We start from the raw sequence: 17,959 nt of genomic DNA, 5'->3' as shown, positions 1-17,959 counted from the left end.
TTGGAGTTTACAAGTTATGCCTTTTTTTTTTACTATTTTTCTCAGTTTTTAGAAGAATTTGACCTTAAACACTTACCAATAGTGGTTCTGGGTATAGCTCTAGTTGTGCTCTATATAAAATGTCATCCATTGCTTTTCGAGCCAGGTCCCATTCTCCATTATAACTTGAATATTAAAAAAAATCAAAACTGTAAACTGCAAGAAATCATGATTATTGCTTCATCATCTCAGGCAAACTAATTATTCATCAATAGATCAATTCAAATTAACCAGTTAGTAATATAAACACATGACTGAAAACATTTAATAGATGCTTAAAACTATAAGTTTCTGTTTTGATATTTAAGATGACAGAGTAAGAAAGACTGAGCTATAAATAAGTTAACAACAGGCCAAGTTATCAATAAGGCTGAACAACAAAAAAGTAGAATTGCTCCCATTTATGTTTTGGAACATGAATTGTTCCTCCAAAATGAAGGACAATTGATTTTTGTCTTGCCCAGTGGTGTGTAAGCAGTCCTTGCCAGTTGTGATTCAGCACAGGCAGCTATTGTATATATAAAATATACTCAATGCATAATCGCAGGAATCGTGAAATAAAAAGAGCAGCAGAATGAGCTGGTTCAGATCTCAGCCATGAACTCTGGGCAGTTTTTAGTTACTCTCCTTCAAGTCAACCTGCAATAAGCCTGTAAAAATTTTCTACGAAGATTTATCACCACATACAAAATCCACCTTCCACAAGGTGTGTATTTCACCTTCCACAAAATTTCAAAAGAACCACAATGATATTCCCTCACGAGAAACGTAGACAATATATTTCTGCAGGAAATTATAGCAAATAAGGGATCTTTGTCCCCTTCATACTCAGAAACCCTGTGCTATGAGTTGGGAGAAACTTAAGAATTATGTGGGAAAAAAGTGGGACATGAAAGGCAAAATGTGGTCTCTGGATAATTGTTAAGAGGGGAGAAGAGATCTTTATATTAGTTAGAGGTGAAAATATGAATAGTATATAAGTAAGAATGATATAGTATATTTTATATTATAATTTTGAAAGTAATATTAGAGACTTATTATAAACATGGTAGATATAGATATGTTATACTATATATTATAATTAATTAGAAATTAATATTATAGGAGATAGTGATGTAATGTAGATGAAGGGAATGGAAAACTGTTGGAAGTCAACTGAAAAGGGGGGGAATGGGTGGGAGTGATATAATGTGATGGATATTGATATTGAATATTATGATTTGTGTATACTGACCCACCCAATAAAAATTTTGATATTCATACTCAGAAACCCCGATTCGCTGCCCCTTCACCTCTTCCCTGCTAAAAATATTAGGGATCTTTCACTTCTCTGCTCCTGCCCCCATAGCTGCAGTGCCCTGGCACATGGGTTTTGATCTAGATTGATGTTTTCTGCAGGCACAAGGACTTCCACCCATCCAGCACAACTTTCTCAACTGTGGTAGGCAAAACCAACTCACAATCCTGTTCCTGGGGAAAAGAGAACGCCGCCCCACCCGCCCACCCCCAGAACAAGATTTCAGGGAATCTTTCAGCCTGCCCAAGAGGAAAGAAAATCAGGCTCTGCAGGTAGAAGTTCTTGAGCCCATAGTTTGGATCTAAGACCTGAGCTCTTATCTCTTCCAACAGGCAAATGAAATTTGCCTAGAAAATAAAGCAGGTGGGAGAAGGATATTCTCCCTAATTCACACAACATATTCATGGAAGGAAGGAGCATGTGAAGTACAAAAATAGTCCTGTGCCTTTCCCACAGTTAATGCACTGGTCCTGCCCCAAACCTATGTTCATTCACTACTCATGGACATTTATACAGACTCTGGCCTGATGATGGGGATGAGCATTCACTATCCCAGGAATGGAGCCAATGTTTATATAGCTTATAGGCACTGTGCCCATATGCAGCAATAAGGATTTTTTTTGTTATATACATAAAATCTACACGTATAGTAAAAACTTCTAGGTTTCAATGCAACTAGCAATTCCATCTTATTATTTGGAAGTTTTCCATATGCTCATCTATATCTTCACATCAGAATACGGAAAAAGTCAACTGTTATCGGGACAAGAAACAAAACTATTATTTGTAATATAGGGTGGAAAGGTAGGCAATGAAAATGCCAAATGAAATGAAGTATTTGAAATTATATGGAGCTCAATGCATTTTTTAAAAAAAATAGCTAGCACTTGGGATCCAATTCAACTCAGGACTGTGGCATGGCAGAAAAGAAATGAAACCTCCCCTTGGCACTTTCCTAGCTCGAAACAAGCACACAGAGCTATTTGCCCTTGAGGATAGACATACAGGACCTATATTGGACCTTATACTATTGCTGTACTGTGGGGTCATTTCAAGAAAGGGAAATAAGAGGAAAAGGCACAAAGAGACACAAAGGAGACTGGACAATGTTCCCAATCCAAATTGGAGTCCAGTAAACCTGATGTTTAAAAGATGCTGTAAGCTTCATATGCCCAATTCCCAGAAATGAGTCTTATTAAGCCCTAAGAATATGAGTCATTTAGAGGGAGCAACATTACTGCCAACAGCTCAGATTAATTATCCTTCATAGCAGCATATATGTACAGCTCTGGTTCTTGGACAGGGCTGTACAACGTAACTGAAACACAAGCTTGTAGTAAATGGTAAATCTGTACAACATGCCATCCATCCAAGAAACGGACTGTTACATTTGTGTTCACCACATAACATTTCCTGAACTTACAAAGCATAATAAATTCCAGTTAGCATTTGCACCATAAATTCAGATGAAATTGGAATCCTGCTATTTATGCCTTTGTATTTCCTCACTTGTTGCCGAGGATATCCGCAAACACAAATCCTGAAAAAACAAAATAATCAGTATTGTTATTTTTTTTTAAGAATCTTATTAAAGCAAAGAAATTAAAGTAAAGTAAGTGCATAAAAAAAGTTACACATATTCTAAATTAGTAAACTGAATGTTATACAATCTTATTCAGCCAATAAACCTATAAATAATCTATGGATTTATGGATTAAGGACATAAAATTTACAGGTTGCCAGTTACTGAGAGAAAATTGGTATAAAATGTTCTTTAGATGGTACATTACTCTAAAAGATATTGCAAGGACTAGTAAGATTTACTGTGGACATTGTTGGAAGTGTCAGAACATGGATGCAACATTTTACCATATGTGGTAGATTTGTAAGGAATCACAAAAATACTGGATAAAAATGCATGAAGAGATGCAAAAGATCCTCAAACTCAGATTTGAATTAAATCCGAAAAGTATGCTTTTAAACATTTTACCAACTAATGTGAGAAAAGAACAAGGAGACCTCTTCTGTTATATAGTGACAGCAGCGAGGGTATTATTTGCAGGTAGATGGAAAAATGATGCCTGCCCTGGTCTCTCAGAGTGGAGAGATAAGATTTATTAATATGCTTCAATGGCTAAACTGACTACCTACTTACAAAATAGACCAATAACCGAGTTCCAGAAAAAATGGAAGGATTTCTTCGATTACTTAGGCTAAACTAATTGACACAGATGCTCAGAGACAGGGAGGGAGGGAGAAGGAGAAATGTTATGTAGTTAGGTTTAAGGAAATCTGAATGTATTGCTTGTTTTATTCCCAAAGCTATTATACCTAGTACTGTTATTTTTAATGACATAATAGTAATAATAGTAAGTATACTGGACATTTATAAACAAAAATAATGAGAGAACTCCACAAAGGGCTATACTTAAGCTAAATGATCAAACTGACTAAAATTAATTAGTAGTTTCATCTAGAGCACTTTCATGTCAGAGTTGTCATCACTTGAAATATTTGATCTACTTTATATTAGTAAGCCAAGTGTTAAGCTGTTTCCAGCAAGATTTGATAAATATGTCCTTGATACAGCATTTTTTGTCAAGACAGTTAATAAATTAGCTGGGTGCTTAGACTGAAAAGGAGGATAATCAAGTATGCAATCCCAACACCAACAACTAGTTCATCTTTTTAATAACTATACTTAGAAATGGAATTTAGACTATTTTGTAATGCACAGCAACAGTTTATTTTACATAGAGATTACTAACTATAAAGATATTCGAAATACATGCTCTTTTGTATTCTAGAACAAAACCTTTGAAATCCATACATACTATGAATACTTAATTTCAGCAGAAATCCATGAAATTAGTGTAGGAAAAAGCAATGAGAGTGTATATTTGTTAAAATTACTTTATTTAATCTTTAACTTTAGGTGAAGCATCCAGGTTTATGGGTTCCATAACGACAACCCTATTTGCTCTAGGAGAAAATGCCCTTCTAGAGTCAGGCCCCAATTGCTTTCTCTTCAGGTCAACTAATGGCATCCACCTTCAGACTCCATTAGAAAAACAGGCTCTAAATGAAGTAAATAAATCTACTAAACCAGATTTATTAAATCAGAGCCCTAGTTTTAAAAAGAAGACTAAAGTGTAGTCTTATGCATGCGGTACAATTATCTGAACTGGACAACCAAGACACACATTATAATGTAGTTTACTTTAATAAGTGACAATTCCTTAATTAATTTTTAAATAATAAAACAAATAGCCAATTATATCAAAATTTTAAATTTTATTTATTTATTTAAAACGTTTCTAATGGTACCTTTCCATCCAAACAGGCACCATAAGGCAGCGAACATCAAACAATAAAACATTTCAATATTAAAAACTTTTTAAATGAAGTATATGTATAATAGTTAAATTTTTAAAAAGACATTTAAATTGTGTTTTAAATTGTGTTCAGTTGTATGTTACCTCCTTTTATAATGAGTTCCTCAATTGTTTAAGAACAACATTAAGGCATAATTCTAATCTCTATCAAAGCAAGATACAAAACTATATGAGAATAAAAACAATCCATCAAAGGAAATACAAATATAACCTCATCATGATTAAAGATTAAAAGCCTGTCTAAGACACAGTGCTTTAACAGTATGCTTGAACAAACCATAGTCTCAGTTTCATTTATTTATTTACAGTATTTATAGTCCGCTTTGTCACTGAGACTCAAAGCAGATTACTGAGAGCAAGTCAACATGATCAATAGTTGGGAAATTCAACAAACAATACAATAGGGCAGGGGTGGGCAATTGTTTTGGCTCGGGTGCCACTTTGTGGGAGCGGAGGTTAGTGGAGGGCCGCACCTTTTAAAATGATTGCATTCATTAGTTAACTTTGCATTTCAGAAAAGGTATAAATTGTATAATAAAAATCAATAAATATAAATTAAATAAAATAGTGGTAGTTTTATTCAATTTATTTATTGTGTGAGGGAGAAAAGCTGCAGAGCGTTGCTCTTTCGGTGCCAGGTGCCCGGTAGGTGACTGCCTTGGCGGGCCGCATGTGGCTCTGTAGCGGGCCGCATGTGGCCCGCGGGCCGCAATTTGCCCACCCCTGCAATAGGGCATAGATTACAGAAACCTGGGGTGGGGAAACAGAAGTCTGTTACAGAGCTGAAACAATGCTGAAACATAACACAAGCAATTCAACATGACTTAATAAACATTTCCTTTGCACAACACCTAGCATTTTCCTCCTTGTATGTTAGAAACTGACTGCACAAGACCTTGCACAAGCAGAAATGCAAGTAGGGATACCATAACTTTACCCTAATGCAAGTGGCTACTGCAGTCTTTCTTTCCATTTCCAAAAATGTGCTGGATCCAACCCACTGCCTTTACAGAAGTGGTTTCTTCTATTTAGGCATTAAAACATTTTACCTAAATTACAAAACATGATGGTTTAACCTTTTACTGAAAGCCCAATACTTAAGAGTTGATAACTCTGGGTAGAGAAATACTAGAGATTTGGTTCAGAGGAGTTAGCCGTGTTAGTCTGTAGTAGCAAAATCAAAAAGAGTCCAGTAGCACCTTTAAGACTAACCAACTTTATTGTAGCATAAGCTTTTGAGAATCAAAGTTCTCTTCATCAGATGCATGGAGGGCAAGAAGAAACTGGTCAGATATATAGGTGGAGACAGGAGGGAGGAGTAGATGCAAACAGTAGCTTCTGATATGGAGATCAGTTTGCTTCTGTTAAGGAAGTCAGTTACTTCTGATAATGAGATAACCATTCATAGTCTGTATTCAATCCCAGCCTGACTGAATCAAATTTACATTTACATATGAATTCCAATTCAGCAGCTTCCTGTTGGATTTTGGGAGATGGAGCTTGAAGAGGGTGGGGTTTGTGGAGGGGACAGAACTCATGGGGGGTATAATGACATAGAATCCACCTCCAAAGCAGCCATTTTCTCCAGGGAAACATCTGTCATCTGGAGATCAGTTTCAATTCTGGTAGATTTCCAGGCCCCAGGCTAATCTATGTGAAATCGCTTCCATTTGCCATACAAAAATAATTTATGCACAGGATCTTTTCTAATATGCAAAATAGTAGGATAATTATTTACTGAGGTCAAGTTCACTGTGCTCTTTGGTAAACAGATATAATCATACCGATAACTACAGCTGACCTTCCTACCAATTTACTGCCCTAGAATCGCTGGAAATGGTATGCTATGACCTTTTCTTTTTAACGTCACAGCTGTAAAGCATTCATTTTGGGACTATGCTAAAGCTACTAGGATTTAGCAATGTCCTGTCTCAGCCTGAGCAGAAATCAAACATTCAGTAGAACCAATAGAAATGCACAGAAAGGAGTACCTTTCTGTAAGATGTAACAAACTTTTGATACACTGATTTTCACAATGGTTCTGGATCCAAAACTGGACTGCAGACCAACAAAAGGTAGGGTTGCACCAGGGATAAAGCGCTATTGTTTTTTAATCTTAAATTAGCATTTTTCAAAGGAAATGTTAAAAAAGTGTGTGTGGGGTGGGGGACTAGAGAGGAAGTGCATGCGAGAACTGAACAAGAGCCAGTTTGGTGTAGTGGATAAGAGTGTGGAATTCTAATCTGGAGAACCAGAGTGATTCCCCACTCCTCCACTTGAAGCCAGCTGGGTGACCTTGGGTCAGTTACAGCTTCTAGGAGCTCTCTCAGCCCCACCCAACTCACATGGTGTTTTGTTGTGGGGATAATGATAACATACTTTGTAAACTGCTCTGAATGGGCATTGTTGTCCTGAGGGGCGGTATATAAATTGAATGTTGTTGTTGTTATAAGATACACAGCAAAAATAAGTGAAAAGTAATAGGTTAGGGTTAAATGTGAATCCTGATCTGAAAAAGCTGAAAATTACTGCCCTAATTCTTTCAGCTCTTTAACCACTCTTGTGCAATACCAGATACATTTGGAATTCAGTGTAGAGATCAACTGTTAATGTGCCAAAAATCCAAAATATTAGTTTCAAGAACTCATCTTAAAATCCACTCATAACAACACAGCTGATCTGCTTAGAATACCTACCATGTAAATTGGTACGGGCTTAATCCAGTGTTGTAAGCACCACTCCCATATAATAATCACTTCTCTGCATGAAACAACAGAACTAGTTCTTCCCTGTTCACTAATATCTGGTTGTCATATTGTCTCAACTACTTTTTCCATAGAGAACTAGTGCAAGGGAAGATCTAGCCTTTCTGACTATTCATAGATTCAGCAGATTATAATGATACTTTGCTTCCAAAAATTACCCCTTGTGTTTTGCTAGAAGATACTCAGTCATCTGGGGAAGCATCTGCTGTAATTAATACAAACCACAAGGAATGCCTGCAAGAAGACCTGTCCATCCAGAGGAATGACTTTTATACAAATCCATGGAGTGATTGTTTTTAAGGATTGTTCTTTAGAGAATAAAATGAACAAAATAAACTACAGCCAACTCATTCTGAACTATCCAAGTGGTATTAAAGGATGTCAGCACCATGACCCCCCACCCAGTTTTGAGTCCTGTAGGGGGAAGAAACTGATTACAATGGAGCCAAGCTGCTAAACCACCAATCTCACTCATTTGATGCAATGAACACATTCCTCAGTATTGGGAGAACCACCCACCTACCAAGCAGGCTTCCTCCAACTTAAGTTGGATGCTGCTGTAGCACAGTGATTAAGTGGTTGGGCGGAGAATCAGCACTCTGCTGGTTTGAATCCCACTACTGCCATGAGCTCAGGTGGCTGTGGTTAAACCACTCCTCTCAGCCCCAGCTGTATTGTGGGAATAACAGTAATGCTGACTTTGTTCACTGCTCTGAGTGGGGCATTAATATGTCTAGAAGAGTAGTATGTAAATGCAATTATTATTATGTGGCTCTTTCTCCAATGGAAGAGCCATTTAAGTTGAAGGCAGGCTTCAGCCTTGATCCAAAAGGAAAGATGAGGTATAAATATTTTAATAAATAAAAACCTTCGCTCAGTGAAGTTGCAGGATATGGTTAGGATCCACCCCACTGATCCCAGCAGTGTACCAATGTTATAAACTTCAATTTTTTTTCATCAGTGGATCAGAAGAGTTTCATTTAATTATAAGCCACCTTTCAACTTAAAGAGTTTCCAATGCAGTTTACATCAGAATAAAAATCAGTATAAATCAATGATATAAAATAAAAAACAGTTCCTTAATAATGCCACTCCTTTGTCACACCATTTCTTATCAATCTAATTCAAAGGCCCCCTGGAAAAGGCAGGTCTTCAAACCCATTTTCCTTTAGGGAAACAAATTCTCATCTTCTGACAAAAGGATTTCCAAAATTAGAGGGCAACAGTCAAAAAAAGCCCTCGCTTGGGTTCCCAGCAGCTGAACCTCTGCTAAACTGGTTCCCAGATGAAAGCAGGTTGCCCTCAAATCTCAGATGAAGGCAGTTCTTCAGATTTGTAATGGTTCTCATGCCCAGCTCCACTTGAGACATAAAGGTATCCTCTGAATCTGTTATAATCATTGCAAATACCCTGAGAAAGGATATGAGCCACCACCACTTCGATATACAATGCAGAGATCTTCTGGTTACAGTACAGATTTCTTCTTCTCGCATCAGAACTACAAAAGTTTCTTGCAATAATGCAATATTAACCATCCTTTATTCTGAAGTCACAAGTAATCTCCTTTTGTCCAACAAAGGAAAAAAGTCAGACTCTTAAACTTAATGGATAAATATGCTAGAAAAAAGGAGGAGGTTCTCCTTGAGGTCTGCTTTGAAGATTTACAAGAAGCTGAAGCCACATAAGTTTATGCATCATGCAACTGGCGTTGAAATTTCAGGAAATAAAACAGTTTTGAGGTTGCTGGTGATATTTTTTATGGTAATAAGAAGAACTGAGATTTTAATGGCTGTTTTTGAAGGTTGAATCTGCTTAGACATATACTTTTGTTCTTTGAAACAACTGTAAAACAGTTTGAAACAACCCACCTCACAGGGTGTTTTGTTGTGGGGATAATAATGACATATATTGTCGAAGGCTTTCACGGCCGGAGAACGATGGTTGTTGTGGGTTTTCCGGGCTGTATTGCCGTGGTCTTGGCATTGTAGTTCCTGACGTTTCGCTAGCAGCTGTGGCTGGCATCTTCAGAGGTGACACTGAGAGATCTCTGTCTTTTGGTGCTACACCTCTGAAGATGCCAGCCACAGCTGCTGGCGAAACGTCAGGAACTACAATGCCAAGACCACGGCAATACAGCCCGGAAAACCCACAACAACCAACAATAATGACATACTTTGTAAGCCGCTCTGAGTAGGCATTAAGTTGTCCTGAAGGGCGGTATATAAATCGAACGTTGTTGTTGTTATTATTAAAGGAAAAGTTACATCTATGGCTTTGTAGTGAACTTGGTCTCTAAGGAATTACCCATAGGGAAAATAATCTGGTTTATTTAAAAGGAAGATCTTTCATCTAGTCTCTGAGGGAAGCACTGCTGACCACAGCCAATCTTGTTACCTCTGTAGGAAGGCAGACTGCATTACTAGTCTAGCAACTAATCACTTCCCTCAGAAACATGATCCTTAGAATTCAGCTTCTTATGCTTTGAAGCAACCTAGGCTGGATGAGAACTCTGGGATCAGCTGATGAGAACTCCTTAACATTTGAGGCAGGCATGAGCCCAGCTGCCAATATTTCTCAAAATGTCCCTTCCAGGCTTGAGGTTCTGTAACTTGGAAGTGAAGTGCATTTATCTATATTACATTCACAGGTATTGCTGGCTGGGATGACTATTTAACTGAGTCCTTGCGCAGAAGGCTTGGGCGCAACAAGGGAGGGTTTGTTGAGGGCAACTGGATTCAGAGACCATTTCCCCTTGATCTGTAGCTAGCAACCAATGGGATGCAAGCCCTGCCTTCCACTTCCCTTTCTCCTTCACCTGTAGGGCTGGCTGGGATGGCTATTTAACTGAGGCCTTGTGCAGGAGGCACAGTTCTCTCAGCATGAGCCAAAAGGCAAGAGCTCAAGAACTCTTGCCCATGGCTTAGCCTGTGGCATGCAGCTGCAGGACAGATATCACTTACACAAGATGAAGGACACAAGCAGACGAGTTCCACTAATCTGTTCTGCTTCTGGGACAGATGCAACAACTGCTGGACACTGCTTACTTAAATAAACCACAGTTGTAGCCCTAGCTTGTTGCCTGAGTTGTGGCCACCACTATGTTTGATATCTGAATATGTGGTTTGGGGTGCATTCCTGAGCTTTCTTACCTGGTACATAATGTCTGGTGAATTTACTATTCAAGAGCAGATGGGAGCTGGTAGATATGCGGGTGGGATTTATCAAAGGCAACCAGTATCAAGCAATAATGCTCACTGTTTATCTAACCTCTCTAGCATACCATGTGCTGACAATGGGGCCACTTCCACCAACATTCTGCTGCTAATACTATGCAATACCTGATCTGTTAGGAACAAGATTGCATGCATTGCTGGAATGTTGCAGGAGGAAGAAGTTGATGTGGCTTGTATAACAGATATGTGGCTGCAGGAAAATGACATGGTGTATCTGTCCCAACTATCTCCCCCTGGCTATGTGGTCTTACACCCACCTCACTATAGTAGCTGGTGAGAAGGGATTGCTATTATTCTTCGTGTGAGTCCTTCAACTTCCGCAGACTTCCAGTACAAGCTGTAGCTGGTATTGACTGTATGCTCCTGTCTTTAGAAACTAAAGATAGATTGGGTATTCTGCTTGTTTACAGACCACCTAGCTCCCCAATAAGCACCCTTTCTGAGTTGGCAGAGCTGCTAGCAGATATGGTGTTGGAAACACCTAGACTTATTGTTCTGGGGGACTTCAACATCCATGCTGAGTGTTCCAAATCAGGACCAGTTCAGGAATGTTTAGCTTCCCTGGCAATCCTGGGTCTCTTTCAAATAGCAAAAAGCCCTACTCATCAAAGAGGTCACATCTTGGACTTAATATTTTTCACTGAGCCTTTGAGGGAAAGTCTTGTTTCAGCATTGGAGATTTGGCCTGAACGGTGTTCAGATCATCATCTGCTGAAGACAAAAGTGAACATGGCCCCAACACCCTGCAAAATAGGGGGTCCAGTTAAAATGATTTGACCACAAAGGTTCATGGATCCTTCTAGATTCCAAAATGACTTGGAGGATTTCAGAATTCCAGACATATGTTCTATGGAAGCTGCTGAAGGAATATGGAATGCAAACCTCCTTGAAGCTACTGACATCATTGCTCCATGTCGACCCCTCCAGCCCTTCGGATGGAACTCAGCCCTGTGGTTTACCATGGAACTGGGTGACCTTAAGAGGGCTGGAAGGTGCCTAGAAAGACTCATACAGAAACAGATAGAGCATGCTACAGCACCCATTGGAGGGCCTATGAAGGGGAAACGAAAGTGGCAAAGAAACATTATTTCTCAGCAACCATTGCATCAGCTAGCTCACAACCATCCCAATTGTTTAAGGTATCTCGACACCATCTAACTCCTAAATCTAAACCTTTACAGGATCAATAACAGACAGTTAGCTGTGAGGCCTCTGCTAAGTTTTTCGCTGATAAATAGCATGAATACACTCTGATCTGGATACTAGCTGTAATACAGATGAGAGGGAAGAAATGTTTAATACACCGTCTGGCTCACATATGGACTGCCTCTAACCAGTTACAATGAGAGATCTTAACAGGATCCTAACACCTATCAAGGCACTCTTGTGTGCTGGATCCTTGACCATCTTGGCTGTTAAAATAAAATAAGTGAACCACTGAGGTCTACGGTAAATCTATTGCTAACTCAGGGCACATTCCCCCAGCCACTCAAACATGTGATTATCCACCTGCTAATTAAAAAACCATCCCTAGATAAAAATGACACGGTCAATTATCATCCAGTCTCTAATCTGCCCTTTTGGGGCAAAGTGATTGAGAGAGCAGTAGCTGATCAACTCCAGGTCTTCTTGGATAACTCTAGCGCTCTGGGTCCTTTTCAGTCTGAATTCAGACCAGGTTATGGAACAGAGACAGCACTACTAGCTTTAGTGGATGATCTCCATCTGGATATAAACAAAAGCCGTGCCTCCTTATTGCTCCTCCTGGATCTATCTGCAGCCTTTGACACAGTAGACCATGCCATCCTATTGAAGCATTTAGAGACAGAAGTGGGCATCAAAGGATGTGCCTTGAACTGGTTTAAATCATTTCTCGTGGAATGGACTTAAAGGGTTCAATTCACAATGGAGAAAGAAATCGAGGGAAAACTCCCATTCCTGGATACCTTGGTGAATTATACAATTCACAATGGAGAAAGAAATCGAGGGAAAACTCCCATTCCTGGATACCTTGGTCATCTGCAAAGGAAACTTTCAGTTAGGTCACAAGGTCTACAGGAAACCAACTCACACTGATCGGTACTTACACAAAAACTCCAATCACCACCCCCGACAGAAAAGAGGCATAATGAAAACATTAGTGGATTGTGCAAGACGGATATGTGAGCCGCACTTTCTCAATGAGGAAATTAATCATCTAAACCACGCACTTCAGGCAAATGGCTACTCCAGAAATGAAATCCAAAGAGCAATCAGACCCAGGATGAATCAAACAACCAAGGAAAAACAGTCTCCTACAGGAAAAGTGTTTTTGCCATATATCAAAGGAATTACTGATCAGATGGGAAAGCTTATGAAAAAGCATAACCTTCAAGCAGTATTCAGACCCACCCAAAAAATACAACAGATGCTACGATCAGCAAAAGACAGTAGAGACCCCCTCACCTCTGCAGGAGTATACCGTATACCCTGCAGCTGTGGACAAGTTTACATCGGGACCACAAAGTGTAGCATCCAGACAAGAATAAAAGAACATGAAAGACACTGCAGACTTGGACAACCTGAAAAATCAGCAGTGGCTGAACATAGCCTAACTCAAACAGGGCACAGTATCTTATTCCAGGACACCAAAATACTGGACAACACTTCCAACTACTTTGTCAGACTGCACAGGGAAGCCATTGAAATTCACAAGCATAAGCAAAACTTCAACAGGAAAGAAGAAACCTTAAGAATGAACAGAGCATGGTTTCCAGTTCTGAAAAACACCAGGCTAACAAAACACTCTATACCAGACAATAGCCCTGCAGAGAAGATTAGCACATCAAGCATCAATCCATATGCAAAAGAACCTCCTCAGGATACAGTGAAGCCTCCCGCCATTAGCATTCCACACCCTGGGAAACTTACAGGATGGCTCAGCTCAACCCCACCCCTCCTGAGTAGATATAAATGACCTGCCAACATCTTTTCCACACTATGACACTGAGAGATCTCTGTCTTTTGGTGCTACACCTCTGAAGATGCCAGCCACAGCTGCTGGCGAAACGTCAGGAACTACAATGCCAAGACCATGGCAATACAGCCCGGAAAACCCACAACAACCATCGTTAACTAGGAGACTCCAGTTTGTACAAAATGCTGTGGTTCATCTGTTATCAGGAGAGAGAAGGGGCATGAATATCACTCCCATCCTGCAGTCACTCCATTGGCTACCTATCAGTTACTGTGCTCAGTTCAAGGTATTAGCTATCACATACAAGGCTCTTCACAGCCTTGGTCCAGCATACCTACTGGACTGCCTTTCTCCCTACGTCCCTTCATGGCAGCTTTGGTCATCTGAACAGGGTCTCCTGCAGGTGTCATCCTGCACATGGGTGAAATCAACAGCTGCCCATACAAGTGCATTCTCTGTGGTGGCCTCTGTCCTATAAAATGGCCTGCCAGAGGAAGTCAGGATAGCCCCCACTCTCCTGGCTTTCTGCAAATGATGCAAAACTGAATTATTCAAAAGGACTTTTTATGTAGATAGGAGGGCTGTATTGTAGAGATTATCTCAGAAAGATGCTTCACTAATGAGTTAGGGACAATACCACCATGTTGCGTACATACTGTCACTTTAAGTATGAACCTACTGGGTAGTTCTGTATTGTCTAATGTCTGTCCTAGAATTGCTTATGCTCTGTTTCAGCATTTCTTCACCTTTGTATTGGATTTCTTTGTAAACTTGCATTTATTTATCGCATGGCATTGTTTATTGAAATGTCCTTGATATTGACTGTGCTAATCTCACTCTATGAAATCCGCTTTGAGTCTCAGCGAGAAAGGCGGACTATAAATGAAATAAACAAACAAATAAATAAAATTCTCCTTCCAAACACAACCCCAAAAGTGAATGGTCATCAGACTTAGTGATCTGGCTGCTACACAGAAAAGACTTTTCTATAATCCTATCAGTACAATCCACAAAGAAATAAAGGTGTACAAGAAAATTATTCTTTTCAACACAAGCCAACTTTTGAAAATGCTTGGAGAAACTTTCTACCAACATTCCAACTTAATGGATGAACCTGTTTGAAAAGGGGAGGGTTGCTCCTTGCAGCCTGGAGGAGAAATTCATGTGACAAAGTAGGCTAATTTTTCAGTTGTGCTTCACCTTTCTCAATTTTTAAAAGACATTAGGCTCACACAGTGTTACTGGCAGAAGCAAATTAGCCTTTTGAGTGTAGAAAAATCAGGTAAAAATTAGTATTTAAGAGGCAATGTATAGGTAAAGGAAAATCTCTCCAGCCAAATCTGTGTACTCATTTTCATTATTTCTCATATTCTCTACACTGAAATTTGTTCATATTCTAAACTTTAAAATTAAAAACAATGTGTTTGAATTTGCTGCAAATTTACTTGTAAGTTTCAATATATTTCACTGTCATATAACTGCTTCTTTATTTACTATTCTCAGTATCTTTCAGCCAAAAGAAAGTTACCTGGAACAGATCTGACATAAAGACTGAAGAGAAACTGCAGGCATATAGCTTAAGGCAGCATTGTACCTCAACAAAAGGAAGGTCAGTACTTCAAACCTGTAAAAAAAAATCTAATTTAAGTACACAAAAGGTTTGATAATTGCAAACAAAACACACACGCAGTGAGTAGAAAAATCTTCCATCAGCTTTTATCCTAACGTATTATCAAGAGTTTTAACTGTGCCATCTGAAGACATTACAAAGGACAGCTCATCACAAGTGCATGAAGCGTTTTGTTTTTAAATTCTTTAGTTCTGAAAACAGCACTGTGCATTTTACCTGTTTTGTGCTGTCAACATTTCTCTCTGCAAATGAGGTCCACTATATACAACCCTGGATAAGCCATGTTGAGATAAAGCACCCTCAGTAAGAGCCATTGAGCCAATACTGGAAGGCTGAGAAAAAAGAAGATATTTGAACAGTCTACTGAAGACATTGAATAAAAACCCTCCTTTAAAAAAACCACAAATGAAAGACAAGTTACAAATAATTCACCAACCTTTATGCACAAAACTGACAAATACATGGAAAAGCAGGTATTTTAGACCATAGTATTTGTTATGCAGAAGACACAAAAGTCATTAAAATATGGTGTATTAAGTGCAATTTCAGATATGTTTAAAGATATCTCTATGGTATGTTTCTCATGAAACATGAACCTTCAATGGCTGAACTTTTGCACCTGAAAGTACTTGGGGGGAAAGGCCATATTGCTTCCAGCAGGGGTTAACTTCTAGTCCAGCACAACTGGGAGGGAGCTAAGATGTCAGAGCATAGACAGTGGAAAGTTCAGCTGAGCTCCCCGCTTCTACCCTTTTATGCTGTGCTTTAAAAGTGTCCATGTTTCAGCCACTTTAAAGGAATCTGGAAGCATATCAAATTCTGAACACAGTTCTGCTACTATTATGCTTAGCTTGAACCTAGTACCTCAACCTCTAAACATTAAATGGAAAGTTTATGTTCCATTAGGATATGTTAAGCACTTTAAATTCCTACCCTCGTAAATTTAGTTCTCAAGCCATTTATGAAATTTAACCACTCTATCATCCAGAGTATTTTCAGAATTAACATTCTGCAAGTCTGAAAAGTTTTAAATCAGCTCACTATTTTGCAAAGCAGAGGGGCTCCAGGTTCCACTGGGGCGTTTCTGCTTTTGTGACACAGAGCAACTAGTGTACACAGCAAGATTTCTAGAACAAGAAGTGTGCTTTTATCAGTAAGACGATAAAAGTTTGAGCCAAATTACATTTATATAAGATATGCTACAATTAAAATGCCATACATTAAGTAAAAACAAATTCAACTTACTTCATGGTATACTGAAGGTTTAGACAAGGATGGAATTGTAAAACTTAACACTCTACTGTGCCCTTGTCTGTCAACTATTTCCTGTAAGATATAACAGAAATGCAAGTTACATTGCATTCTTTGCCTTAAGTTGTCTATACATAGTTCCTACATTAGGTAAACATTTCTATAGATATAACTGTACATAGCACTAGAAAGTCAGAATTCATTTATTTTAAGGGCATTCATTGGAAATTAAATGCAGACAGTCTCAGAGAGGTGATTATATAGCCGGGAAAATAATATTTTCCCTTGAAGTGTCCCTTTATAGCACTGAACCACATATGGCCACTGGCCAGGAGTGAGTCACAACTACAATAAATGGATCTTATCCAATTTGATTCTATTTTAACTTGTGTTCTGTATAATACTGTGACACAGGTGTCTCTTCCACTTCTCGATCCCTGTAATTCTCTCTGGAATACGTATGAGTGTTTTTCCTTTTCTTCTCTGTGATATACCACAACTCACTGATGTAACTGTGGTAGGAGATGTCAGACAGTTGCGTCTCCTCTCTCAACTCTCACTGCTTTAATTGATTCTTTCAAGCATTTTTTAATACACAGCTCACTTCAGGTTATCAGGACCAGCAAAACAGGATAAAAATGCTTCAAAGATAAGTTAACTCCTCTCAGATGCATGCTCTGTTTTCTGAAAAAGAGGAGAGCCAGTGTGGTGTAGTGGTTAAAATGTCAGACTAAGGTCTGAGACACCCAGTTTCAAACCCCTGCTCTGCCATGGAAGTTCACTAGGTGGCCTTGGGTCAGTCACTATCTCTCAGCCTAACCTACCAAATAGGGTTGCTGTGAGGATAAAATGGAAGAGAGGAGGATGTAAGCCACTTTTGGTCCCTATTGGGGAGAAAGGCAAAGCATAAATAAAGTAAATAAATCAATGATAACTTTCATTTTACACAAGAATGGGTAGATATGTGATGCCACACTCAGATGTCCTGTCATGTCTACACTGGTCCCAGAGAAAAGTTGGGTTTATATAGGAATGGTCAGATCTTCCACATCTTCTAAACTGCGGTTACATGCAGGAGACGGTAAACACATCTGTCACCCCACTGCATCCCTCAATCCAGATTCACTTTCCATCCAAAACTCTTTATTAGATACCAAGAAATATTAGGGAAAGGAAACCCACAGAAGAGAGCAGAAGCCTAACTCCAACAAGACTATTTCAATTTCCTTAGACATAGTGCAAGAAGTAGCTATCGCTAATGCTACCATAACAATGTGGTGACATAACAGTAAGGCCTTTAGTCTACAAGGATGCATCACAAAGAATGCTTAATAACTGAACAACCAGTAGTTTAACATTTTTAAAATCAGCTTTCTTCACTCAATATGATGAA

At 38.9% G+C, this 17,959-nt stretch overlaps 1 protein-coding gene across 6 annotated transcripts in view; it reads right to left on the bottom strand.

Moving 5' to 3' along the window:
- The window catches only part of HYCC1 (hyccin PI4KA lipid kinase complex subunit 1), a 99,426-nt gene that overhangs the window by 17,383 nt on the left and 64,084 nt on the right, over window positions 1-17,959 (bottom strand). For all 6 annotated transcript variants that reach the window (XM_054991005.1, XM_054991002.1, XM_054991000.1 and 3 more), the window contains 5 exons: window positions 16,561-16,641; window positions 15,532-15,647; window positions 15,214-15,309; window positions 2,760-2,876; window positions 77-164 (listed from right to left, as the gene is read on the bottom strand). In XM_054991005.1, coding sequence (XP_054846980.1) covers window positions 77-164; window positions 2,760-2,876; window positions 15,214-15,309; window positions 15,532-15,647; window positions 16,561-16,641 — 498 coding nt within the window. The remainder of the gene's footprint in view (window positions 1-76; window positions 165-2,759; window positions 2,877-15,213; window positions 15,310-15,531; window positions 15,648-16,560; window positions 16,642-17,959) is intronic.

The sequence above is a fragment of the Eublepharis macularius genome, chromosome 11 (assembly GCF_028583425.1).
Source record: "Eublepharis macularius isolate TG4126 chromosome 11, MPM_Emac_v1.0, whole genome shotgun sequence".
Taxonomy (NCBI): Eukaryota; Metazoa; Chordata; class Lepidosauria; order Squamata; family Eublepharidae; genus Eublepharis; species Eublepharis macularius.
The sequence above is the reverse complement of the archived record's forward strand: the minus strand, read 5'-3'. Positions and strand labels throughout refer to the sequence as shown.